The 26,122-nt window shown below is 41.1% G+C and overlaps 1 protein-coding gene and 1 non-coding gene across 8 annotated transcripts in view; one reads left to right on the top strand and one right to left on the bottom strand.

Annotated features, from left to right (window-relative positions):
- The window catches only part of ILRUN (inflammation and lipid regulator with UBA-like and NBR1-like domains), a 111,122-nt gene that overhangs the window by 7,762 nt on the left and 77,238 nt on the right, over positions 1–26,122 (top strand). Inside the window, exon 1 of one of the 7 annotated variants that reach the window (XM_054685712.2) lies at positions 180–298. The exons of the other annotated variants lie outside the window; for them this stretch is intronic. Within the exon in view, the coding sequence (XP_054541687.1) occupies positions 297–298 (2 nt within the window). The 5' untranslated portion in view covers positions 180–296. Of the gene's footprint in view, positions 1–179; positions 299–26,122 lie in introns of those variants that run through there. 7 annotated transcript variants of the gene reach the window in all.
- On the bottom strand, positions 6,254–6,358 carry LOC112209682 (small nucleolar RNA U13). Its single transcript, XR_002944504.1, has one exon. It is a non-coding gene; the product is annotated as a small nucleolar RNA U13 (small nucleolar RNA).

The following is a 26,122-nucleotide window of genomic DNA, read 5'->3' as shown; positions in this document are numbered from 1 at the left end:
CAGTGTTGTGCAACCACCACCTCTCTCTTGTTTCTAAACTTTTTCATAACCCCAAAACGAAACTTTACACCCATTAAGCCGGTGTAAAAGACTATTCTCTCCTCAGCCATTGGCAACCAGCAGTCTGAGTTCTGTCTCTATGTATGTACCTATTCTGGATATTTTCTTTTCTTTTTTGAGATGGAGTTTCACTCTTGTTGCCCAGGCTGGAGTGAAATGACGTGATCTTGGCTCGCTGTAACCTCCGCCTCCCAGGTTCAAGTGATTCTCCTGCCTCAGCCTCCCGTGGATATGTCATGTAAATAGAATTGTATGATATTTGTCCTTTTGTGTCTGCATCTTGTTGTTGTTGTTGTCGCCCAGGCTGGAGTACAGTGGCGTGATCTCGGCTCACTACAACCTCTGCCTCCTGGATTCAAGTGATTCTCCTACCTTAGCGTCCCAAGTATCTGGGATTACAGGCGTGCAAGATCACGCCTGGCTAATTTTTGTATTTTTTTGTAGAGATGGGGTTTTGCCATGTTGGCCAGGCTGGTCTTGAACTTCTGACCTCAAGTGATCCATCTGCCTTGGCCTCCCAAAGTGCTGGGATTACAGGCATGAGCCACTGTGCCCAGCCTTTTTTTTTGGTTTCTTTTAATGAAGCCTATAAGTTTCTTGCCATGGCATCTTTCATTTAGCATTATGTTTTCAGGGTTCATCCATGTTGTAGTATGTATCAGTACTTCATTTTTTTTTTTTTTTTTTTGAGACAGGGTCTCATTCTGTTGCCCAGGCTGGAGTGCACTGGCGCTATCATGGCTAACCTTAGCTTTGACTCCTGGGCTCAATCCATCCTCCCACCTCAGTCTCCCAAGTAGCTGGGATATAGGCATGAGCCACCATGCCCAGCCAGTTTTTGTGCTTTTTGTACAGACAGGATTTTGCCATGTTGCCCAGGCTTGTTTAGAACTCCTGGGCTTAAGGGATCCACCTGCACTGGCCTCCCAAAGTTTTGGGGTTACAGGCATGAGCCACCCCCCAACCCCCACCCCTGGCCTCACTCTTTTTTTATGGCTTGATAGTATTCCATTGTATATACATATCACAATTTGTTTCATCTATTCATTCGTTGGTAGACATTTGGGGTGTTTCTATCTTTTGACTATTCTGAGTACTAAAGTTTTGAATATGTGCGTGTACCTGTATTTGTTTGAGTACCTTTTTTTAGTTCCTTTGGGTATGTATCTAGGAATGGACATTTTGGGTCATATGGTCATTCTGTTTTTGAGGAATCACCAAACTCTTTTCCACGATGGCTGAATCATTTTACATTCCCAACCGCGGTGTATGAGTTGGTCGCAATTTCTCCACATCTTTGCCAACACTTGTTATTTTTCTTTCTTCTTTTAAACTTCCAGTTTAATGGAACATATATTTTATAAATATATATATATATATATTTTTTTTTTTTGGAGATGGAGTCTTGCTCTGTTGCCCAGGCTGTAGTGCAGTGGCGCGATCTCGGCTCACTGCAACCTCCATCTCCTGGATTCAAGTGATTCTCCTGCCCCAGCCTCCCGAGTAGCTGGGACTACAGCTGTGTGCCACCACGCCCTGCTAATTTTTTTTGTATTTTTAGTAGACACGGGGTTTCACCTTATTGGCCAGGCTGTCTCAAATTCCTGACCTTAGGTGACCTGCCTGCTTTGGCCTCCCAGAGTGCTTGGATTACAGGCGTGAGCCACCACGCCCAGCCAATATTTTTCTTTTTAAAACTATAGCCATCTTAGTGGGTATGGATTGGTACCTTATTATGATTTTGATTCTTGTTTTTCTAATTACTAATTATACGAACATATTTTTATGTGCTTTTTGGCCATTTGTATATCTTCTTTGGAGAAATAACCATTTAAGTCCTTTGCGCATTTTCTTTCCCCCACCCCCAGAGGAATTTTGTTGATGGCTCTAGTTTATTCCCTCCCAAAAGACCAAGAGCAACCAGATGGAGTGAAGTTAACTTCAGGATTTTATTGTCTTCATAATAAAATAAAAGATGACATTTAGAACTGTATCACTTGGTCCTTTCTCGTCTTATCGCCTCCCATTTCAAAATGCTTGCATGTCTTAGAAGCTAGCATTCTTTTACATCTGCAGTTGGGTTCCATGCACTCTAGCCTCAGCACAATCTTCTTTATAGTTTTAACCTTTTTCTGGGAAATTGGCTTAGTCTGCCCACCATAGCTACCCTGCTTCCTGTCATAATGGTGCTTTCTCTGGGCATACAGAGAATTCTTGCCTTTCTTTTTTTTTTTTTTCTTTTTTTGGAGACGGAGTCTCGCTCTGTCGCCCAGGCTGGAGTGCAGTGGAATGATCTCGGCTCACTGCAAGCTCCGCCTTCTGGGTTCACACCATTCTCCTGCCTCAGCCTCCCCAGTAGCCGGGACTACAGGCGCCCGCCACTGCGCCCAGCTAATTTTTTGTATTTTTAGTAGAGACGGGGTTTCACCGTGGTCTCGATCTCCTGACCTCGTGATCCGCCCGCCTCTGCCTCCCAAAGTGCTGGGATTACAGGCGTGAGCCACCGCGCCCTGCCTGCCTTTCTTACACTGTATCACTTTGTGGGGTTGGTGTTTGCCATACTTCTTATAGAAAGTCTGGTGGCTTTTAGGAATGTTCATTATGTTTGCTGGAGCACTGTCAGCGCAAAAAGGCTTTGCCCATTTTTAAATTGGGTTGTCTTTTTGTTGTTCAGTTGTAAGAAGTCTTTTTTTTTTTTTTCTTTGAGACGGACTCTCACTCTGTTGCCCGGGCCGGAGTGCAGTGGCGCGATCTCGGCTCACTGCAAGCTCCGCCTCCTGGGTTCACGCCATTCTCCTGCCTCAGCCTCCTGAGTAGCTGGGACTACAGGCGCCCGCCACCACGCCTGGCTAATTTTTTTGTATTTTTGTAGAGACAGGGTTTCACTGTGTTAGCCAGGATGGTCTCGATCTCCTGACCTCATGATCCGCCCACCTCAGCCTCCCAAAGTGCTGGGATTACAGGTGTGAGCCACCGCACCTGGCCTGTAAGAAGTCTTTATATATTCTGGATATGAAATCCTTATTGGGTATATAAATTGCACTGTTTTCTCCCATTCTGTAGGCTGTCTTTTCACTTTCTTGACAATGTCCTATGATTCACAAATGTTTCTAATGTGCTGAGGTCCATATCAATTCTTTTTTTCTTTGCTTGTGTTTTTGATGTCATATCTTAGAATTCATTACCAAATCCAAGGTCATGAAGATTTATCCCTTTGTTTTCTGCTAAGAGTTTTATAGTTTTAGTTCTTTATATTTAGGTTGTTGGTCCATTTTGTATATAGATATCCATTTTGTATAATTAATTTTTGTGTATGGTATGAGGTGGGAACCAGCTTGATTCTGTGGAGCTTAATTTTGATCATGTTTCTGCTCTGGGACTGGCCTCTCATTAGCTCTGTATTAAATATATCCTTTACTTTTAGTAAATATATATTTTATTCTCTTCAGCCATCACTAAAAGTTGGGCAGAAAAAAAGTGTGCAGGATTTTCTGGTTGGGGCAGGAAACTTATGAATTTTCTGTTGGCATTCAAAACTAGATGTGTTTAAAAGGTCAATTTGCCAGGCGCGGTGGTGCACGCTTGTAGTCTTAGCTACTTGGGATGCTGAGGCGGGAGGATTGCTTGAGCCCAGGAGTTCTGGGCTGTAGTGTGCTATGCCATTTGGGTGTCTGTACTAAGTTCGGTATCAGTATGGTGATCTCCCGGGAGCGGGAGACCACCAGGTTGCCTAAGGAGGGGGTGAGCCAGCCCAGGTCAGAAATGGAGCAGGTCAAAAGTCCCGTGCTGATCAGTAGTGGGATTACATCTGTGAATAGCCACTGCACTCCATAGCAAGACCCAGTCTTTAAAAAAATAAAAAATCAAAAAAATTAAAAAATAAAAATAATAAAAGGTCAATTTATCCTTTTCCTTACTCCAGCCAGTTTTTGGTCTCCCAGAAATTAGACTTGAACTGAGTTATCTTTAAGGCCCTCTCTTTTCTGGACACCCCAGTTCATTTGCTAAATCCAGTTAATTTCCACCTGGATTTGACAGTGTACTTCCCAAATGTCTCTTTTTTTCCATTCCCACTGCCACCGCCTTAGTTTGCAGATTATGTTACTAGTTTAACAGAGTAACATAGGCATAGTCCAAATCGGTTTTCTACACGTGGCTTTCTTCCTTCCAGTCTATTTTGTGGACATACCACTGCTAGATCAGTCTTTCTAAATCACAGCTTCAATCTAGACCCTTCTTAGAAACCTCTAACAGGGCCTTGTTGCTTCCCAGATACAGAACAGCAAGCTTTAGCTTGACATTCATTTAGGACCCTGCAAAGACTGGTCCCAGTTTACCTACTTCTACCTTTCCTGGCGTATCTTTGTAGTGAATATTCTGCTTTTCTCTACTCTGTTCAAACTAGGCTGCTGCTCATTCCCACGTAAACTTTTGCTCTCCCAATTTTAAACTTGTTTCTCCTACTTAGAATGCTATTCTTTCCTTTCTACCTGAAGAAGTCCTATCGTTTTTCTGAAATTGACATACTGATCCTGTTCTTAGCAGTGTACTCTTCTTTGAACTCCACTCTTTCCTTTTTTATAGTGTTTATTATGTATAGAAACACACTTTTAAGAGGACAGTGCCCCCTAACAGCCTTTGTTTCTCCCTAAGCCTCTTACGCACTACTTTGTACATAGGTGCTCAGTAAACATTTGTTGAAGTAATGTGTAAGGGTAGATGGGAGAAAAGGCTTAATTTTTTTCTTATGCCTATGTTACTCAGTAATTTAGATGTGAATGGACAAAAATATTTTGTAAGCTCTCTAAAGTTCTCTTAGATCATTGCCATTGTGTTTCCATTGAGGAAAAACTTTAAAAAGTCATATAAGCGCATAATAAGTTCAAATAGTTTAGAATAGTTTAAACAGGGGTTGCAAACTAATATATGTTTAGGTGCCAGATGGGTAACAATTGAAGGTGTGTGAACTGGAAAGCCTTGCCTTTATGAAGAGCATGTCTGATACTTGCCTTAAATATTGCCCTGCTAGAATGGGGGTCCAGTGTTAGATTTTTCTATTTTTTTTCAAGAGAAGTAAAAAATATAGGTTTTTATAGGAAATGTCCTGGTTTTTTGTTTTTTTGGGGGGTGGGGTACAGAGCTCTGTCACCCAGGCTGGAGTGCATTGGCGGGATCACTGCTCACTGCAACCTCCCCTCCCCCATATGCCTCCCTGGGCTCTAAGTGATCCTCCCACCTCAGCCTCCCAAGTAGCTGGGACCACAGGCACCTGCCACTATGGCTGGTTACGTTTTTGTATTTTTAGTAGAGACAGGGTCTTGCCATGTTGCCCAGGCTGGTCTCAAACTCCAGAGCTCAAGCTGTCTGCCCACCTTGTCCTCCCAAAGTGCTGGGATTACAGGCATGAGCAACTGTGACCAGCTGAAATATCCTGATTTTTAAATGTTGGCAATTAATTCAAGTATTTTTAAAACACTGAAGACCAAATATAAAGCACATCTGCAGGCAGAATGTAGCCCTTGGGCTACTCATTTGTAACCCCTGTACTAAAGATGAGAAGCATAAACCCCTCCTGTTTCCAGATATAGCCACTGCTAACAATTTCTTCAGACCTTTCTGTGCATTATATTCGGAGCTGAGATTGCCTCATTGCACAGAATATTCTGTGCAATATATATATATATATATATGTATGTATGTATGTGCATATATATAACAATTTTCTATGCATGAATATGTATGTAAAATTATATATATAAACCTTTAAACAGCTGTGGTTATTGCTTTTGATTGTCTTTGCTCTTCAGGGTAGTAGATAACAAGGCCCTTATACCTCCATTGTTTGGGAACTGAATTTAGTTGTCAAGGTACTTGGATAGGCTGTTCATATATAAATATATATACACATACACATATATACAAATACACATAAACACACGTGTGTATTTATATGTGTGTGTGTGTATATTTTTTTTTTTTGAGACAGGGTCAAAAAGGTAGGTTTTTATAGGCAACGTCCTGTTTTTGTGTTTTTTTTTGTTGGGGTAACAGCAATCCTCCCATCTCAACCTCCCGAATAGCTGGGACTACAGATGTGTGTCACCATGCCTGGCTAATTTTTAAAATTTTTTGTAGAGATGGGGTCTCCCTGTGTTGCTCTGACTGGATTTTTTTTTAACTTTATTTTTTTTCACATCAGAGAAATAATGTGCCAATGTCATAACAAGGTTTGAGGGAGGGCACGTGTCTCACATAAGTGTGAACACCCAATCATCACGCTTATGGACTACAAAAGGATCGATATTTTAAAGAATTAACAATGTGCTGGGTGTGGTGGCTCATGTCTGTAATCCCAGCACTTTGGGAGGCCGAGGCAGGCAAATTGTGTGAGTCTAGGAGTTTGAGACTAGCCTAGGCCACATAGGGAGACCCCAACTCTACAAAAAATACAAAAATTAGCTGGGCATGGTGGCGTGCACTTGTAGTCCCAGCTACTTGGGAGGCTGAGATGAGAGGATCACTTCAGAAGACAGAGATTGGCTGGGCGCGGTGGCTCACCCCTGTAATCCCTGTACTTTGGGAGGCCGAGGTGGGCAGATCACGAGGTCAGGAGATCGAGACCGTCCTGGCTAACATGGTGAAACCGTGTCCCTACTAAAAATACAAAAAAATTAGCCGGGCCTGGTGGCGGGCGCCTGTAGTCCCAGCTACTCAGAAGGCTGAGGGAGGAGAATGGCGTGAACCCGGGAGGCGGAGCTTGCTGTGGGCCGAGATCGCGCCACTGCACTCCAGCCTGGGCGACAGAGCGAGACTGTCTCAAAAAAAAAAAAAACAAAAACAGAGGTTGCGGGGAGCTGAGATTGCCCCATTGCACTCCAGCTTGGGTGACAGAGCAAGACCCTGTCTTAAAACAGACAAGGCTGGGCATGGTGGCTCATGCCTGTAATCCCAGCACTTTGGGAGGCCAGGCGGGCGGATCATGAAGTCAGGAGTTCGAGACCAGCCTGGCCAACATGGTGAAACCCCGTCTCTAGAAAAAAAAAAAAAAAAGTAAAAAAATAAAAATATAAGAATTAGTGGGGTGTGGTGGCATGCACCTGTAATCCCAACTACTTGGGAGGCTGAGTCAGAAGAATCGCTTGAACCTAGGAGGCAGAGTTGCAGTGAGCTGAGGTCGCACCACTGCACTCCAGCCTGGAAGACAGAGCAAGGCTCTGTCTCAAAAAAAAAAAAAAAAAAAAAAAAAAATGTAATGGTGGACTTTGGTCATTTGAAATATAGTAAAATCCCTTCTCATTAAGCAACAAATTCTTACCCAGTAATTATGTATAATTTTATTAAAACTTAGTTTTGCTTTGTTAATAAGTAAACTATCTAGTAGTAAGCTCGTCTGACAATATTATTTACAATATTGTTGGAGAACAAGAAACCCAAAATGCAACAGGACTAAAACTGAAAAGGTTTAACTCTTTATTTTTATTTTTTTATTTTTAAAATGAGACGGGGTCTTGCTATGTTGGCAGACTGGTCTCAAACTCCTGAGCTCAACCAATTCTCCTGCCTTGGCCTCCCAAAGTGCTGGGATTTCAGGCATGAGCCGCCACACCCGGTGAAAGGGTTTAAACTCTTTCTAAATCACCTTGTGCAGAGAAGATGAATACGTTTTTCACTTGTTGGAAGGGTAATTGATTTAGTAAATGGTGTTCTCATTTGCCAAAGTTAATGTTTGTCTTGGGAGGGGGAGCAGTTTATTCCCAAATATAGAGGGTCAGCCCCACTATGTATTGAGGTTTAAAAAACCCACCTTTTAAAATGAATAGTTGTGCTTTTTTTAGTGTGTTTTGAGCCTGAGGTCTGTCAAGTGTTTCTGAGGGTTCACACTTGAATTATTGTGCTTGAGGTCAGTGATTCATAAGAGGTCAGCCTCTTATGAAGCAACCACCTTCTAATGATTGATTGAATGATACATGATGTGCTTCTGAAGTGCTTTCTGGTCAGCATTTTATTTTCTAAAGTAAATTTTATTTTTTACTTTTTTTTTTTTTTAAACCCTTTGATAACAGGCCTTGAGAAGAGTGGAAACCACTGGCTGGGGGTTGGGGTTTGCATGCAACTGTGACAGGGAAGCCCTACCTTATTTTTAAATTTTTAAAATGATTGTATTTTTTTATGACATAAACAGCACTTGTCCTTCAAGTTGCCTGCTTGGGTCTCTTCCAGGTGTACTTTTTCTTTCTTTCCTGTTCTAAAGCCTTTTAAAATAAACTTCCACTCCTGCTCTGAAGAAAAAAAAATTGTTAGGATCTGAATATTGGCAAAAAGTTAAAAAAAATATAAAAATATAAAAATAAAAAATAGGCCAGTCGCGATGGCTCACACCTTTGGGAGGCCGAGGCAGGCAGATCACTTGAGGTCAGGAGTTCGAGACCAGCCTGGCCAACGTGGTGAAACCTTGTTTCTACTAAAAATACAAAATTTAGCCAGGTGCCTGTAATCCCAGCTACTCAGGAGGCTGAGGCAGGAGAATCACTTGAGCCTAGGAGGCAGAGGTTTCAGTGAGCCGAGATGGCGCCAGTGCACTCCAGTCTGGGCAGCAGAGCGAGACTCTGTCTCCAAAAAAAAAAAAAAAAAAAAAAAAGACATGATTTATGTTCATTGCAGATAAATTAGAAAGAACTGGTAAACAAAACAAATAAACAAAAAAATAAGCAATAATAATGGGACCCAGAGATAAAAATGTTAACCTTTTGTTATATGTATATTCTAATAACATATTTTGTGTGTGTGTTGTACTTGTGCTTGCTTTATAAAAGTGGGGCATTTACTATATTCTAGATACTGTTTTAAGTGATTTATATTTAATGTATAATTTAATACAATAATTCTAGGAAATGAATATTGTTATCCTCATTTTTTACAAAAGGAAAAGAGGCTTAGAGAGGTTAAATAACCTGAAGTCACATGGGTGGAAATGGAATTCAAACATAAGTAGCCTGTGCTTCTGATTACTGTGTTTCACACATTGTATAAGTTTCCTAGTGTTGCTTAAGAAACAACACAAACTGGGTGGCTTAAACCTACAGAAATTAACTTCCTTATAGTTTGAGAAACTAGAAGTTCAAATTTGAGGGTGTTAGCAGGTCCATGATCCCTCTGAAGTTTCTAGGGCAGCATCCCTTCTTGCCTCTTTTTGGCTTTTGGTGGCTCCTTCCAATCTTTGGCCTTCCTTGGCTTGTAGCTGTATCACTCTAGTGTCTGCCTTATTAGTCACATGGCTTTCCTTGTGTGTCTCCAAATCTCCTTCCCCTTATAAGGATACCAGTCAGTTGGATTTAAGGCCCACCCTAATCTTGTATGACCTCATCTTAACTGATTACATCTGCAAAGACCCTATTTCCAAATAAGGTTGCATTCTGAGGTTCTGGATGGATGTGAATTTTGGGGAAATACTGTTTAACCTATTGCACACCTTGTTGTGTAATCTGTTCTTCACTGAATGATATAACCATTTTCCCAGTCTTAATAAATATAATTCAACACTTTAAAGATTTTGTAGTATTCTATTACATAGATATGATTAATAATCTTTTTGTTGGATATCTAGATTGTTTAAAATTTTTTTTCAATATAAATTCAGTATTGAACATTTCTTGTAGTTAAATCTTTGCTTGCATCCCTGTTTCCTTACAATTTACTCCTAGAATTAGATTGCTGGGCTGAGGATTGCTGGGCTAAATATAAACATGGCTTTTAATGCTCTTAATACTTAATTGCCAAATTGTCTTACACCTCATAAAGATTGGACGCATTTGTATTTCTGCCATTACCGTAACAAGTGAGTATTTCTTTGACCATCTCATCAATGTAGCGCATAATATATTTTTTTTCCAATTTCATAGGTAAAAAATGTGATCCTGTTTTAATTTGTATTTTGCCATTTCTTTTTTTTTTTTCTCCCAACTTTTATTTTAGATTCGGAGGTACACGTGCAGGTTTGTTATATGGATAAATTGCGGGTCATGGGGTTTGGTATACAGATTGTCGCCCAGGTAATAAGCATAGTACCTGACAAGTAGTTTTTCAATCCTCACCCTCCTCCCACCCTGTTTTGTCATTTCTCATGAGTACTTTCATGTGCTAAAGGTCTGTTGTATTTATCTTATGAATTTACTGAACTTGCGCTTTTGTCTTTTTTCCATGAAGAGCTTTACCTTGGGAAATGAAATTTCTTTCTTTTTTTTTTGAGACGGAGTCTGGAGTACAGTGGCGTGATCTCGGCTCACTGCAAGCTCTGCCTCCCAGGTTCTTGCCATTCTCCTGCCTCAGCCTCCCAAGTAGCTGGGACTACAGGCGCCTGCCACCACACCCGGCTAATTTTTTGTATTTTTGTATTTTTAGTAGAGATGGGGTTTCACCGTGTTAGCCAGGATGGTCTCTATCTCCTGACCTCGTGATCCACCTGCCTCGGCCTCCCAAAGTGCTGGGATTACAGGTGTGAGCCACCTCGCCTGGCCGAAATTTCTTTTTTTTATACTCAATTGTAAAAGTAATAATGTTGGATATAAAAACCCAACAAATTCAGAATGAAGCCCTATCGGATAGTACTATGCTCATTTTCTGAGTGATGAAATCATTTGTATACCAAACCCCAGTGACATGCAATTTACCCATGTAACAAACCTGCACATGTTTGTACTCCCTGAACCTAAAATAAAAGTTGAAAAATAAAAATAAATTAGAGCCGGGTGTGGTGGCTCACGCCTGATATCCCAGCACTTTGGGAGGCCAAGGCGGGTGGATCACCCAAGGTCAGGAGTTCAAGACGAGCCTGACCAACATGGTGAAACCCCGTCTCTACTAAAAAATACAAAAATTAGCCGGGCGTGGTGGTGGGCACCTGTAGTCCCAGCTACTCGGGAGGCTGAAGCAGGAGACTCTCTTGAACTCAGGCGGAGGTTGCAGTGAGCTGAGATTGCACCACTGCACTTCAGCTTGGGTGACAAAGCAAGACTCCATCTCAAAAAAAAAAAAAATTAAAAATGTGAAATTAGGTAATATTAAATATGTCAATTCTCAGGCCAGACACAGTGGTGCACACCTGTAATCGCAACACTTTTTTTTTTTTTTTTTTGGAGGCAGGATCTCACTGTCATTCATGCTGGAGTGCAGTGGTGTGATCACAGCTCACTGCAGCCTCGACCTCCTGGGCTTAACTGATCCTTTGACCTCAGCCCATCAAGTAGCTGGGATTAAAGGCACGTGCCACCACACCTGGCTAATTTTTGTATTTTTTGTACATAGGGGGTTTTGTCATATTGTCCAGACTGGCCTCGAACTCCTGGGTGCAAGCAATCTTCCCACCTCAGCATCCCAAAGTTTTGGGATTACAGGCATGAGCTGTGGTGACCGGCCCTGTTTTGTTTTTAATAAATGGCATTATACTTTGGGGAACAACAACAACAAAAAACAGTAAAGCTGCTTGTAATACTAAAAGCTAATAACTTGTCAGTGTGTGTTCATATATATAGCTACTCATATGCATATTATATATTTCAAATTGGAGTATAATCATGGATACATACTGCTTTATAGCCTACTTTTTAACTTAAATATATTATAGTTATCTTTCCATATCTGTTTTTCATGACTCCTAACGTCCCATTATTTGAGTATTCTGTAACTTCATCAGTTATTTATTTTTTTCACTATTATAAATATTTCTGTTCACTTGCTTAATTATTTTCATCTCTCTCTCTTTTTTTTTCCTTTGAGACAGAGTCTCCCTCTGTCACCTAGGCTGGAGTGCAGTGGCGTGATCTCAGCTCACTGCAGCCTCCGCCTCCTGGGTTCAAGTGACTCTCCTGCCTCATCTTCCCTGGTACCTGGGATTACAGGCATACACCACCATGCCTGGCTAATTTTTGTATTTTTAGTAAAGACGAGGTTTTGCCATCTTGGCTAGGCTGGTCTTGAACTCCTGACCTCAGGTGATCTGCCTGCCTTGGCCTCCCAAAGTGCTAGGATTATAGATGTGAGCCACTGCGCCCAGCCTTCAATTCTTTTTTTTTTTTTTTTTAAATTGTGACATAAAACCCATGTATTTATTTGGGGCAAATTCTGAGAAGCAGAATTGGCAGGTCAAGGTATGCCCTTTTGAAGGTTCTTGATAAACATTGCCAGATTGCCCCCAAGAAGTATGTACCAATTAATTTTAACAGGCAGTAGAAAGCCTGATTTTGGATAATTATGTTTTTATCTTTACCAGGTAGATTTATCTGATAGATAAAAGGTGTTACTTGTTTTATTTTGTGTTTCCTTGATTGCTGGTGAAGTCTTATTTCTTTTGTGTGTGTGATGGCTATATTTTATATATATACTGAAATTTTTATTTTCAAAGAAAGTATGTTTAGCTGGGCGAGGTGGTGTGCACCTGTAGTCCCAGCTACTTGGGAGGCTGAGGCAGTTGGATCACTTGAGCCTAGGAGGTCGAGGCTGCAGTGAGCTGAGGTCGTGCCACTGCTCTGGAGCCTGGGTGACAAAGTGAGACCTTGTCTTTAAAAAAACTCTCTCTCTCTCTCTTTGCATATCTATCTATCTAGCTAGCTAGCTATATCTATCTATACATATAAATGGAGAGAGAGAAAGGGTCTTGCTCTGTTGCCCAGGCTAGAGTACAGTCCTAGAATCATGGCTCACTGCAGCCTCAACCTCCCAGACTCAAATTATCCTCCTGCCTCAGCCTCCCTAGTAGCTGGGACTACAGGAATGTGCTGCCATGCCCAGCATTTTTTTTTGTAGAGACAATGTCTTGCTATGTTACCCAGGCTGGTCTGGAACTCCTGGGTGATCCTCCACCTCAGCCTCTCAACATGCTGGAGTTACTGGGATGAGCTACCTGTGCCCAGCTCTATATATACTGTTCTCAAACTTGATTTTTAAATTTCACAGTATGTTATGGATAGCATATTTTTTGTTTTCTGTTTTTGTTTTTTTGACTGGATGCATTGGATGTCCATTGTGGTTGGTCATATTTTATTTAACCACTACTTTGTTGATGGACAAGAGTTTTGCTACACTCTTAACCAACTGAAGAGTTATCTGTATCTTTACCTTCCTTGTTGCTGGCCTGGTGGGTTAAAATGTATTCATTTTAATTTGTTTTTCTGTAATTATGAATGAGGTTGGATATCTTTCCATATCTTTATTGGCCTTTTGTATTTTTCTGTAACTTGTGTATTTTCCTCTCTACCTCTCTCAGATTGTCATTCTTTCCTTCATTGATTTATGTGAGCTGTTTGTATATTAAGGAAAATAGCTTATTAGATTCTTATGGTTCCTCCAGTTTGTCTCGCTTGGTTTATAATGTTTTTTACTATGTGGCACTTTTTGGGTGAATTTTTATGACATTGACTCCAGCAGTCTTTTCCTTTTTGATTTCTGCTTTAAAGTGCAGCGGCGGTGTGGCGGGGAGGGGCGGTGGGAGGGGAAGAAATAATTCTTTCCCTGTTATATAAAATTCACTTCTGTTTTCTTTATGACTGCACAATTTACATATAAATATTTTATATAGCTGAATTTTTTTCAATGTTAGTACCTTAACATGTTTTCCACATGATTAGTCAGTTTTCCCATTCATTGAAAAATGTACATTTCCCTGATGATTTGAAATGCCATCTTTATCATATATCAAATGCTTATATATATTTGGGCTTGTTTTGCACCTTTTTTGTTGTTGTTTTTGCTTTTTATTTTTTTGAGATGGAGTCTTGCTTTGTCGCCCAGGCTGGAGTGCAGTGGCGCCATCTCAGCTCACTGCAACCTCTGCCTCCCAGGTTCATGTGATTCTCCTGCCTTAGCTTCCTGAGTAGCTGTAATGACAGGTGCCCACTACCACGCCTGGCTGATTTTTGCATTTTTAGTAGAGACAGAGTTTCACCATGTTAGCTGGGCTGGTCTAGAACTCTTAACCTCAGGTGATTAGCTCACCTGGGCCTCCGAAAGTGCTGGGATTACTTGCGTGAGCCACTGCGCTCGGCCTGTTTTTGCACTTTTTTTTGAGTTGCATTGGTGCGCATGTCCAGTTTTTCAGGGCCTCAGTCAGAATTTAATTAAAAAATGTTTTGTGTGTGTATGTGTGTGGGGATGGGGGGGTCTCACCAACTTGCTCATGCTGGTTGTGAACTCCTGGGCTCAACTGATCCTCCTGCCTGGCCTCCCAAAGTGCTGGGATTACAGGTGTGAGCTACTGTACCCAGCTGAAACTCAAGAGTTTTAATGTGTACTTAAAGGTGTTTTTAAAGGGGAAGTACATTTCCTTATTTAATTTTCATTTTATCCAAATTACAAATGTATGGTTTAAAGAGTAAAGTAGTTCTGTCAGCTTGTTAAAAGCAACAAGGGGTTCTAGACCTTTTTCTTCCTTCCTTGACTCCCCAGAGGCAATCTGTTTCAATTCTTTCAACTGATTTTTGGGTTTTGTTACCTCTCTCTCAATTTTTTTTAACCTTTAATCATTATCTGTTGACTTTACACAGGGAGATAAGGATTTTGCTTTGTGATAGCCAAAGTAGTGGTGAAGAGCAAAGTTCAAAGCCTCTGCTGTGTGACATATGGCAAGTTACTGTCTCTGTGCCTCAGCTTTCTCATATATAACATAAGGGCACCAGTTGTTAAATGGGAATTAGGTAAATGGATAGTATAAAGATTTGGGGGCAGGGCGCGGTGGCTCACGCCTATAATCCCAGCACTTTGGGAGGCTGAGGCAGGCAAATCACCTGAGGTCAGGAGTTCGAGATCAGCCTGGCCAACATGGTGAAACCCCGTCTTTACTAAAAATACAAAAATTAGCTGGGCGTGGTGGTGTGTGCCTGTAATCCCAGCTACTCTGGAGGCTGAGGCAGGAGAATTGCTTGAACCCGGAGGCGGAGGTTGCAGTGAGTCAAGATCGCACCACTGCCCTCCAGCGTGGGTGACAGAGCAAGACTCCGTTTCAAAAAAAAAAAAAAAAAGATTTGGACCTCTGCCTGACCCATAGTAATTGTTTGTTTCACTCACCCCATTTCCTGTTCTCCCATTTTAGTTATTTGTAATTTGGCTAAATCAGTTTTCGTGTGTGTGTGTGTGTGTGTGTGTGTGTGTGTGTATGTGGTTGTTACTGTTTTTGAGACAGGATCTCTCTGTCACCCAGCGTGTGTGTGTGTGTGTGTGTGTGTGTGTGTATGTGGTTGTTACTGTTTTTGAGACAGGATCTCTCTGTCACCCAGCGGCACGATCACAGCTCACTGCAGCCTTGACCTCCTGGGCACAAGTGATCCTCCTCAGCCACTCTAGTACCTGGAACTACAGGCATGTGCCACCACACTCAGTGTTGCACTGTGTTGCCCAGGCTAGTCTTGAACTCCTGAGCTCAAGCGATCCTTTTGCCTTGGCCTCCCAAAGTGCTGGCATTACAGGCATGTGTCACCAATCTTACTGTTTATCTCATTATAATGTTTAAATGTTTATCAACACTTGAGCCATTTGTGTGCTTGGATTACTTTTCTTTCTCAGCACAATATTTTGCTGCCCTGAGGGTGATAATTGTCTTGATTTTTGGTTTGTTCAGTCTTTTTTTTTTACTATCCTCAAACTCCTTACTAACTATATATATATAATTTATTCTCAGTAGTAGGTTATGACACTGTAGGTGTTCTGTCAGTTTTATCTTTTTGAAGAATTCTTTTCTAGAACGTTGGACCTACCCTGATCTGGACTGGGTGAGCTCTAGGTCTGCACAGATCTCACCCCTGGGGTTTCTTTTAGCCTTTCTTTGTTGGAACCTCTGTTTCCTGGACCCAATTTTTTTTAAGCTTCCTGAAAGTGCAAGAGAGATAAAATTTGAAACTTTTGCATTCTGAAATTTTTCTTGCCTTGATACTTAGCTGATATCCCAGATTTTGCTGGGGAGCAGTTTTTTAAGGTTGAGAATATTTTTCTCAGAATTTTGAAGGCACTGATCCTTTGTCTTGTGTTTTCAGCGGTAATGTTGAAATATTCTGATTCTTTGTTCTTTGAATGAATCCTGTTTTCTTCCCTCTCTGAAAACTTTTGGTAACTTTGCTGTGTCCCTAGTGCCCTGAAATTTGACGGTTATGCATTTCAGTGTTCATTTTCTTATATTTTGTTCAGCTTTGGTGAGCCCTTTCAGTCTGGAAACTCCCTTCTCTTGTTATTGGAAAATTTCTTGAATTGATCCTTTAATTTCCTCTCCTTCCTTTTCTCTGTTCTCCTTTATTGGAGCTCCTGTTTTTCAGATATTGGACTTTCTGGTCTGGTTCTGTAATTATGTTTTCTTTTTACCTTTTGACAAAATGTTTGCTTTGTTTTCTGGGTGATCTCAGCCTTGTTTCCTTCAAGTTGCATTTTTTTATTACTTTAGTTTTGTTTATTTCATATTAGATGCTTTACCATAAATATATTGTGGTTCTTGACTATATACACCTATTTAAAAAAATTTTTTAAAAATTTTTTTAACACCTGGCCCACTACGTACTCCTATTTAAGAGTGGAACACAAAAAGAGGATTTGGGTTGGGCACAGTGGCTCACACCTGTAATCTCAGCACTTTGAGAGGTGAGTGGATCACTTGAGGTCAGGAGTTTGAGACCAGCCTGGGCAATGTGGCAAAACCCCCATCTCTACTAAAATTACAAAAATTAGCCATGTGTGGTGGTGCACACCTGTAGTTCCAGGTTCTCGGGAGGCTGAGGCAGGAGAACCCGGGAGGCAAAGTTTGAAATGAGCTGAGATTGTGCCACTGCACTCCAGCCTGAACGACAGAGCGAGACTCCATCTCAAAAAAAAAAAAGGGGGTGGAAGCTATGGGCATGACTATGACTATAGGGTGTAACTGTGGGCTTAACAGCCCCACCCATTTCCTCCAGGGTGGGGCAGTCCCTGGGCTATGCAGTGTTGTGACTACATTAGGGGATATGAGGCCTAACTAGTGGGTTAAGCAGATGTGTAACCTCTCCTGTTTTTGTACATGTGTTTATTCCTGAACTGTTTGGGGCTACTCGTTGTTAACCAGGTTGCTGCTCTACTTTTCCCACTGCTGGCTAAGGAAGATTCAACTTTTTCAGGTTGGCTAAGACATTTTCCACTTGTCTACTTCCCAGTTCCCTTAATTAAGTTGCCTCACTTGTTCATTTTGTCCTAGTGAATTCACGCCTTTTTCCCCCATCCCTGTATTTTAGGAGGGCTTAGGAAGGGAGCTGAGGCTAATGCATGCATTCAGCCTTCAGTCTTTAACTGGAAACTAAAAAGGAAGTACTGGATTTGCATCTAAAAGTTTTTATTCTGCCTTTCATTCTTATGATTTATATGGTTTTTTGGATATGATGTAACATTTTGGTATGCCAGTTGAATGATCCATTAAGTTTTAACTGTTATTGCCACATATATTATACAGATAACTTTCTTTCTCCGAATAGAATGAAAGGCTAAAGAACAAACTGTAGATGGTTATCTCTGGTTGATGGGATTAGTTATTTTTCAGTTTCTTTGTGCTTTTACTTTATTTTTGCTTTTTTTGGGACAGGGTCTTGATCCTCACCCAGGCTTGAGCGCAGTGGCGCGATCATGGCTCACTGCAACCTCAACCTCCCAGACTCAGTTGATACCCCCATGTCAGCCTCCTGAGTAGCTGGGACTATAGGCGCATGCCACCACACCTGGCTACTTTGTGTATTTTTTGTTGCCCAGGCTGGTCTTGAACTCCTGGGCTTAAGTGATCTGCCCGCCTCAGCCTCCCAAAGTGGTGGGATTACACGCCCGGACCCCAGCCTCTGTGCTTTCACTTTAATTCATAAATTTTTCTATATTGAATATGCATTACTTGTATAATTGGGGAAAATAGTATTTGAGTAGGGAAAAAATTGCTAGTTAATCAAATCCTTGGATGAAAGTTGGCTTTAGGGATCAATGTGCTCATCTGTTACTTAATCCTAAATATCTCAAGAGTTGTGCTGTGTCTTTTACCTCTTTTAGGTAATCTGCAATTAGAAGCACTAATTTTAGGGGGTGTGTATATCATTTCTCCTTTTTTTTTCTTTTCTTTTTTTTTTTTTGAGACGGGGTCTCACTCTGTCACCCAGGATAGAGTGCAGTGGCTCACTGCTACCTCTGCCTCCCGGGTTCAAGTGATTCTACCACCTCAGCCTCCTGAGTAGCTGGGACTACAGGCACGTGCCACCACACCTGGCTAAGTTTTGTATTTTTTTTTAGTAGAGACAGGGTTTCACCATGTTGGCCAAGCTGGTCTCGAACTCCTGACCTCAAGTGAGCTGCCCGCCTCAGCCTTCCAAAGTGCTGGGATTACATTTGTGAGCCACCGCACCTGGCCCTATCCTCATCTTTTAATTTTGAAGATTTTCTAACCAAAGAAAAGTTGAGATACTAACATGGTGATTGTGTATACTCTTCCCATAGATTCACTAGTTATCACCATTTTGCCACATTTGCTTTATCTTTTAAGTACCTTTACTGAAGTATAATTTGCATACCATAAGTTAACCTATTTTAATATAATTCAGTGATTTTTAGTAAGTTTATCCATCTGCAACCATCACCCCAATCCAGTTTTAGAACACTTTCGTTACTCCAGTAAGATTTTTTTCTGCCTATTTACAGTTACTCCATACCCACACCCCAGCCTTGGGCAACCACTAATCTTTTTTGTCTCTAAAGATTTGCCTTTTTGGCCAGGCGGGGTGGCTTATGCCTGTAATCCCAGCACTTTGGGAGGCCAAGGTGGGTGGGTTGCCTGAGGTCAGAAGTTCGAGACCAGCCTGGCCAACATGATGAAACCCTGTCTCTACTAAAAATACAAAAAATTAGCTGGGTGTGGTAGTGGGTGCCTGTAATCCCAGCTACTCGGGAGGCTGAGGCAGGAGAATCGCTTGAACCTGGGAGGCAGAGGTTTCAGTGAGCCGAGATTGCGCCGTTACATTCCAGCCTGGGCAACAAGAGTGAAACTCCGTCTCAAAAAAAAAAAAAGAGTTGCCTTTTCTCCACATTTTTTTAAGTGGAAATCACATAACATGTAGTCATGTATCTGGCTTGTTTCACTTAGCACAGTGTTTATGATGTTCATTTGTGCTTTAGCATATATCAGTATATCATTCATTTTTATTGCTGAGATGTGGTATGGATATACCACATTTTGTTTACTTATTTATGTTATGTTAATTAGTTTTGTATCATCTAGGTGTGTTAACTCTGAAGTCAGATGACTCAGTAGTCAATTTTATGTATGTTTGAATTTATGGTTAATTGTGAGGCCTTCACACACAATTATTCATGTAATTAATATTTAATACACAGGCAGTAATAAAAGTAACAACCACATCGATGGTTCTGGAGACCAATGTACAAGTCGTGTGGTTCTGGAAGTCTTTTGGCTGGCAATTGGTGGGAGGGGTGTTTGTCTCTGTTTCTCTTGGGCAGAGCCTCCACAACAGCTGCCCTGTCAAAAGAAGGCCTCAGGCTGGGCATGGTGGCTCACGCCTTTAATCCCAGTGCTTTGGGAGGCCGAAATGGGAGGATCACTTGAGCCCAGGAGTTTGAGACCAGCCTGGGCAATAAAGTGAGACCCTGTCTCTACCAAAAAAAAAAAAAAAAAAAAAAAAAATAGCTGGGTGTGATGGTACATACCTTTAGTCCCAGCTACTCTGCAGGCTGAGGCAGGAGGATCACTCGAGCCCAGGAAGTTGAGGCTACAGTGAGCCATAATCATGCCACTGCCTTCCAGCCTGGGCAACAGAATGAGACTGTCTCATAAAAACAAAAGACTCATGCTTGTAATCCCAGCACTTTGGGAGGCCAAGATGGGTGGATCACCTGAGGTCAGGAGTTTGAGACCAGCCTGGCCAACATGGTGAAACCCTGCCTCTACTAAAAATACAAAAAATTAGCCAGGTGTGGTGGCGCACACCTGTAATCCCAGCTACTCAGGAGGCTGAGGCAGAAAAATCACTTGAACTCGGGAGGCGGAGGTTGCAGTGATCCAAGATTACGCCATTGCACTCTAGCCTGGCGACAAGAGCGAAACTCCATCTCCAAAAAAAAAAAAAAAAAAAATTAGCCAGGCATTAATTTTTTTAAATAGTAGTCCCAGCTACTTGGGAGGCTGAGATGAGAGGATTGCTTGAGCCCAGGAGTTTTAGGCTGCAGAGAGCTATAATCCTGCTACTGCACTCCAGCCTTGGCGACAGAGTGAGACTGTCTCCAAAAAAAGAAAAGAAGGTTTCAGAGTTCTCACAGGTAGCCTCTGAAGGCGTCTTGGATAAGGCTGAGTCTTGACTGTTTTTGTGATTTTTTGTAGATGGGCCTATTATTATTATTTTAGCCACTTTTTACTTTTTATCAGTTTATTTTAGGTCTTGGGTGGCACCACGTAACAAGAAAAGTAGGTGTTATCATCTCAGTCTATTATGCATGTGTTTATCGATTTGAGGGGTGAACATCACTGTGGGCTGAATGTTACTTGATGTGAGGGACTATTTTGAGACATTAGGATCACAGATCATTATATCAATATATAAGTTGATGTACATTCGAATTTTTACTTACTGGCTATATTATGAATAAAGCTGCTGTGAACGTTTCACTTGTGATGAGACTGTGTGGACATATTTTTAAATTTATCTTGGGTAGATACATAGGAAGGGAATTGTTAATTTGTATGGTAAGGTTATATGTAGCTTTTTAAGAATCTGCTAAACTGTTTTCCAAAGTAATTACCATTCTACATTCTTAGCAGCATTGTATGAGAGTTCTCTCAAGCTTTTATACTTTTTTTTTTCCTGAACCATTTGAGATAACTTGCAAGGATTGTGAGATTTCACCTTTAAGCCCTTCAGCAAATATATCCTGGGAGAACAAGAGCATCATTCTACATGACTACAGTACTATTGTCACTCTGAAGGAATTTAACATGGAAACAAAAGTATTATCTAATATATAGCCCATCTCTAAATTTGTTCCCAGAATTGCCCTTTACAACCTTCCTTTTTTTAATGCAGGATCTTCTCAGGGATCTTATGTTATCTTTGGTTATCATGTCTCTTTAGACTTCTATCTAGAACAGTTCCCTCGCCTTTTGTGGGTATTCTATGACATTGACATTTTTAGAGTTCATGCCAGTCGGAGTGTCCTATGTTGTTGGTTAGTCGTGATTAGAATCAGATTATTTTGTTGGAAATAATACATAGATGATGCTATGTCTTCTATTGCGTCACATCAGGAGGCATATTATGTTAGTTTGTCCTATTACTGACTATGCTAAAATTGAATATTTGGTTAAGATAGTGTCCACCTGTTTTTCTCCTTTATAGTTAATAAGTAATCTGTGGGGATGACTCTCAGACTGGGACTACCCTGTTTTCCCAACAGTCTTCCTCTCCACTGTTTTAGTATCTATTGATGATCCTTGACTGAGTTGATACTGCATAGGTGGTTGCAAAAAGGTTGTTATCTAATTTTGTTGTTCCATCTTCATTTATTGTTTGGCATTCTTCTGTAAATATATTAATTTTTAAATAGAACATATCAAATTAGGGAAGGAATTCATGGTGAATAAAGCCAAATTTAGGTCATGTTTTAGTTTAACATTGTGAGCCTAAGTGTATTTGCCTTACCTTCAGCCATACAGGATCCAAAGAAGGGGGTATTGAGAAAGATCTCCTTGACTTTGTAAAGCTTGAACTACATAAACACCTTCATTCACTATGTTTACATTATTTGGGGATGTGTGCTGCTTTGGTTTGGTCTTTGAGAGACCAAACTTTCTTCAAGGAAGAATCAGAATAAACTATAGATAGATTTTTTTTTTCCTCTCAGTTTTTAGTATCTTTTTCTTTGTAAACCAGATTGGATAGTTTTTTTTCATGTATATTCGGGTGGCTTTATGATTTTTTGATGGAGGGGAGGGCCACTAATTTTACTGGTGATAATTACGCAGTGTCATGTAAAGAAGCTATTTTTAAAAGTCCTTTTATTCTGGAATGCATAAGAAATGCCATAGTTGGATGAGCTGTCTCAAACCTGCTTGGTTGTCATCTGAGGAGTTGGTTGCCCAGAACATGAAAACATTAACAGAATACGTGAGATTGTTTGCAAGTACAACAGGACTTTTACAGGATATATTCTTTAAGTGTTGTATCCCTTGTTTGTGCTGATTAGTTATTAAAAATGATAGCATTCTCTCACATGTCACATATTTATACTGTCATTAGTTTGTAAAAGAAATGGAGGACTGTTACTCTCAGGCCTGTGAATTATCATAAAATTTGTTTTTATTCTTTTTCCAAGTTCCATCTAGTTTTAGCCCCCTATTTGTAAGTATATAGCTTTTTTTTTTTTTTTTGAGATGGAGTTTCGCTCTTGTTGCCCAGGCTGGAGGAGTGCAATGGCGCAATCTTGGCTTACTGCAACCTCTGCCTCCCGGGTTCAAGCGATTCTCCTGCCACAGAATTGCGAGTAACTGGGATTACAGGCATGCAACACCACGCCTGGCTAATTTTGTATTTTTAAGTAGAGATGGGGTTTCTCCATGTTGGTCAGGCTGGTCTCGAACTCCCGACCTCAGGTGATCCGCCTGCCTCGGCCTCCCAAAGTGCTGGGATTACAGGCATGAGCCACCATGCCCGGCCAAGTATATAGCTTTTTAAAGGTACCTATATACCAGAAAGCAGCCAAATATGTCCACAGAGTACTTGGAGATACTGGCAGCTGAATGAGTAGAGTTGGGGGTCAGAGTTTAAATGCCATGTGGCATTCTTTGGTAGTATTAGGTAACATGACATTGTCTTTGCCCATCATATATTAGAATTTGGCTAAGGTTTATTTACCTTTTTGCTCTTGCAGAGAGAATAAGATAGCATAGGGCTATAGATTTTCTCTTAGTTGTATATCCTAGGGTGCATTTTTCTGGGTGAAGTATGTTGATGGTATGGCCAGCATTTTTTTTTTTTTTTTTAAGCATAGATGAAACTGAAGGTACTTTGAAGCACACTGTCAGGAAATCTCAAAGGCAAGAATTATTAGACAATTGTAAAGTATTTTAATCAAAGGTGTATGCAAAAGTGTGGCATTTCTTCTTAAAGCCTATGCATTTTTCACTGTATGCAGAAACAAGAGGATGGAATGTTGGTTCATAATTTTGTTTTTTTGGCATTTTTTTCCTTTTTAATAAATGAAGGCTGGGCGTGGTGGCTCATACTTGTAATCCCAGCACTTTGGGAAGCTAAGGTTGGAGGATTGCTTGAGGCCAGGAGTTCGAAACCAGCCTGTGAAATGTAACAAGACCCTATCTCTATTATAATTAAAAAATCAAAAACAGCTGGTCATGGTGGCTCACGCCTACTATAATCCCAACACTTTGGGAGGCTGAGGTGGGAGGATTACTTGAGGCCCAGCGTTTGAGACCTGTGTGGGCAACATAATGAGACCCCCATATCTCTCCTTCTCTCTCTGTCTCTTTTTTTGAGACAGCGTCTTGTTGCCCACAGTGGAGTGCAGTGGTACAATAACAGCTTGCTGCATTCTTGACCTCATGGGGTCAGGCCTTCCGAGTAGCTGGGACTACAGGTGTGTGCCACCAAGCCTGGCTAATTTTTTTTTTTTTTTTTTTTTGTAGAAAAGGGGTCTCCCTGTGTTGCCCAGGCTGGTCTTGAACTCCCGGGCTCCAGTGATCCTCCTGTCTCAGCCTCCCAGAGTGCTGGGATTATAGGCGGTGAGCTACCATGCCTAGCTTGAGACCCCCATCTCTACCAAAAAAAAAAAAAAAAGATAAGATGAGCCAGATGTTGTGGTGTGCACCTGTACTCCTACTTGGGAGGTTGAGGCAGGACGATTGCCTGAGTCCAGGAGTTCAAACCCGCAGTGAGCTGTGAGTGTGCCACTGCACTCTTCAGCCTGGGTGACAGCACAAGACCCTGTCTCTCTCAAAAAACAAAACAAAACAAAAAATTGCTGGTATTTTTTAGAAAACAGCTCTCTGACCAGGATGAGGTACATTTGACTGCTGCTGGTTTATTGTAAGTTCCCTGTTAGGTAACAAACTTTTGAAAGGCATACTTCATTATAGATATATCTGATCATTTCGTAACTGCTATTTTAAACCATTTCCTGAAGTTTCATGAGCAACGATAAACCATAGACATTTTGTTTATAAAGATAGCTTTTTCTCAGTCACATTTTGTTTGTCATTCTGGGACTTTTTGGGTATCATATATTTTCATGTCTCTCCTGGGCCAGTGTTCCAGCATTTTCAAAAATTACAGTTAACACTGAACCTAGTGATTGTTTCCCATTTTGGGAAGTATCCATGACAGTTTAATTCAGGGGGCAACAAGAATGGGAGTTATTTCTAAATATGTATCTTTGATGGCAAATTGAGTTCTTGGAAGCAGAGTTACTATGAAGGAAATGACTCAGCAAAAAAACAGCACCATTTTGATCCCGGTGCTGTGGCATGCTCCTGTAATCCTAGCTACTCAGGAGGCTGAGGCAAGAGGAACTCTTGAACCCAGGAGTTTGAGACCAGCCTGGGCAACATAACAAGACCCTGTCGCCAAAAAACCCGCAAAACCCCACCATTTTCATTGCAGTCTTTATTCTGCTTTCATATTCATAGTTTTTTCTTGTTATGATAAACATTTTCAAATATACAGTAAAGTAGAATAATACAATGTGTAGCCATTATATTAGTTTTTGGTGCTGTGATACATTACCACAAACTATGTGACTTAAAAACGCACACATTTATAATTTTAGCAGTTCTGGAGGTCACAAGTTCAAATGGTCTCTGCACTAAAATCATGGCGTCATCAGCACTCTGTTCCTTTTGAAGAATCTTTTCTTGCCTTTTCCTGCTTCCAGAGGCTGCTACAGGCATTCCTTAGCTCACGGCCCTGTTTCTCCTTCTTCAAAGCTGAGTCCTTCTTACACTGCTATTTCTCGGTTCTCTCTTTAACTTCCCTCTTCCACTCTTAAGGAAGTGATTGCATTGGTTTCATCTGGATAATTCTGGATAATCTCCCTATTTTAAGGTCAGCTGATTAACACCCTTAATTCCTCTTTGCGATATAACTTAACATATTCATAGGTTCCAGGGACCGGGACATTATTAGGATGATGAAAATGTTCTGAAACATGATATTCTAAACATGGTGATGGTTGCACAATTCTGTAAATTTACTAAAAATCATTGAATTGTACAATCGAAATGGGTGGATTTTATGCTGCATAAATTATACCTCGGTAAAATTGCTTTTTAAAGAGACCTTAGCTGGACGGGGTGGCTCATGCCTATATTCCCAGCACTTTGGGAGGCCAAGGCAGGAGGATTGCTTGGAGTTCAAAACCAGTCTGGGCAACATAGTGAGACCCTGTCTGTCTGTCTCTCTCTTTTTTTTTTAAGTTTAAAATTTTAAAGACAAAAATTTTAGAAACCTTTAGGTGCTCTCCTTTCATTTTAAGAGTAAATCCAAATTTCATTTTCTTCTTTGAGACAGGGTCTCATTCTGTCACCCAGGCTGGGGTACAGTGGTATGATAATAGCTCACTGCAGCCTCAACCTCCTGGGCTCAAGTGATCTTTCCACTTCAACCTTCTGAGTAGCTGGGACTATAGGCACGCGCCACTATACCTAGATAATTTTTCAATTTTTTTGTAGAGACAGAGTCTCACTTTGTTTCGCAGGCTGGTCTTGAACTCCTGGCATTAAGTACTCCTCTTGCCTCAGCCACCCAGAGTGCTGGGATTCCAGGCATGAGCCGTCATGGTCCCTTAGTGGTGAAATGTACTTAACATTTCCCATCTTAACTCTTTTTTTTTGAGACAGGATCTCACTCTGTCATCCAGGCTCGTGTAGAGTGGCATCATTAGGGCTCACTGTAGCCTTGAACTCCCGGGCTCAAGGGATCCTCCCACTGCAGCCTCCCAAGTAGCTGTGACTATAGGTGCACACCACCCTGTGTAGTCCCAGCCTGGCTAATTTCAAATTTTCTTTTAAATTTTA

This window comes from Pan troglodytes, chromosome 5, assembly GCF_028858775.2.
Source record: "Pan troglodytes isolate AG18354 chromosome 5, NHGRI_mPanTro3-v2.0_pri, whole genome shotgun sequence".
NCBI lineage: Eukaryota > Metazoa > Chordata > Mammalia > Primates > Hominidae > Pan > Pan troglodytes.
Note: the sequence above shows the minus strand (reverse complement) of the source record. Positions and strands in the feature narration are given on the sequence as shown.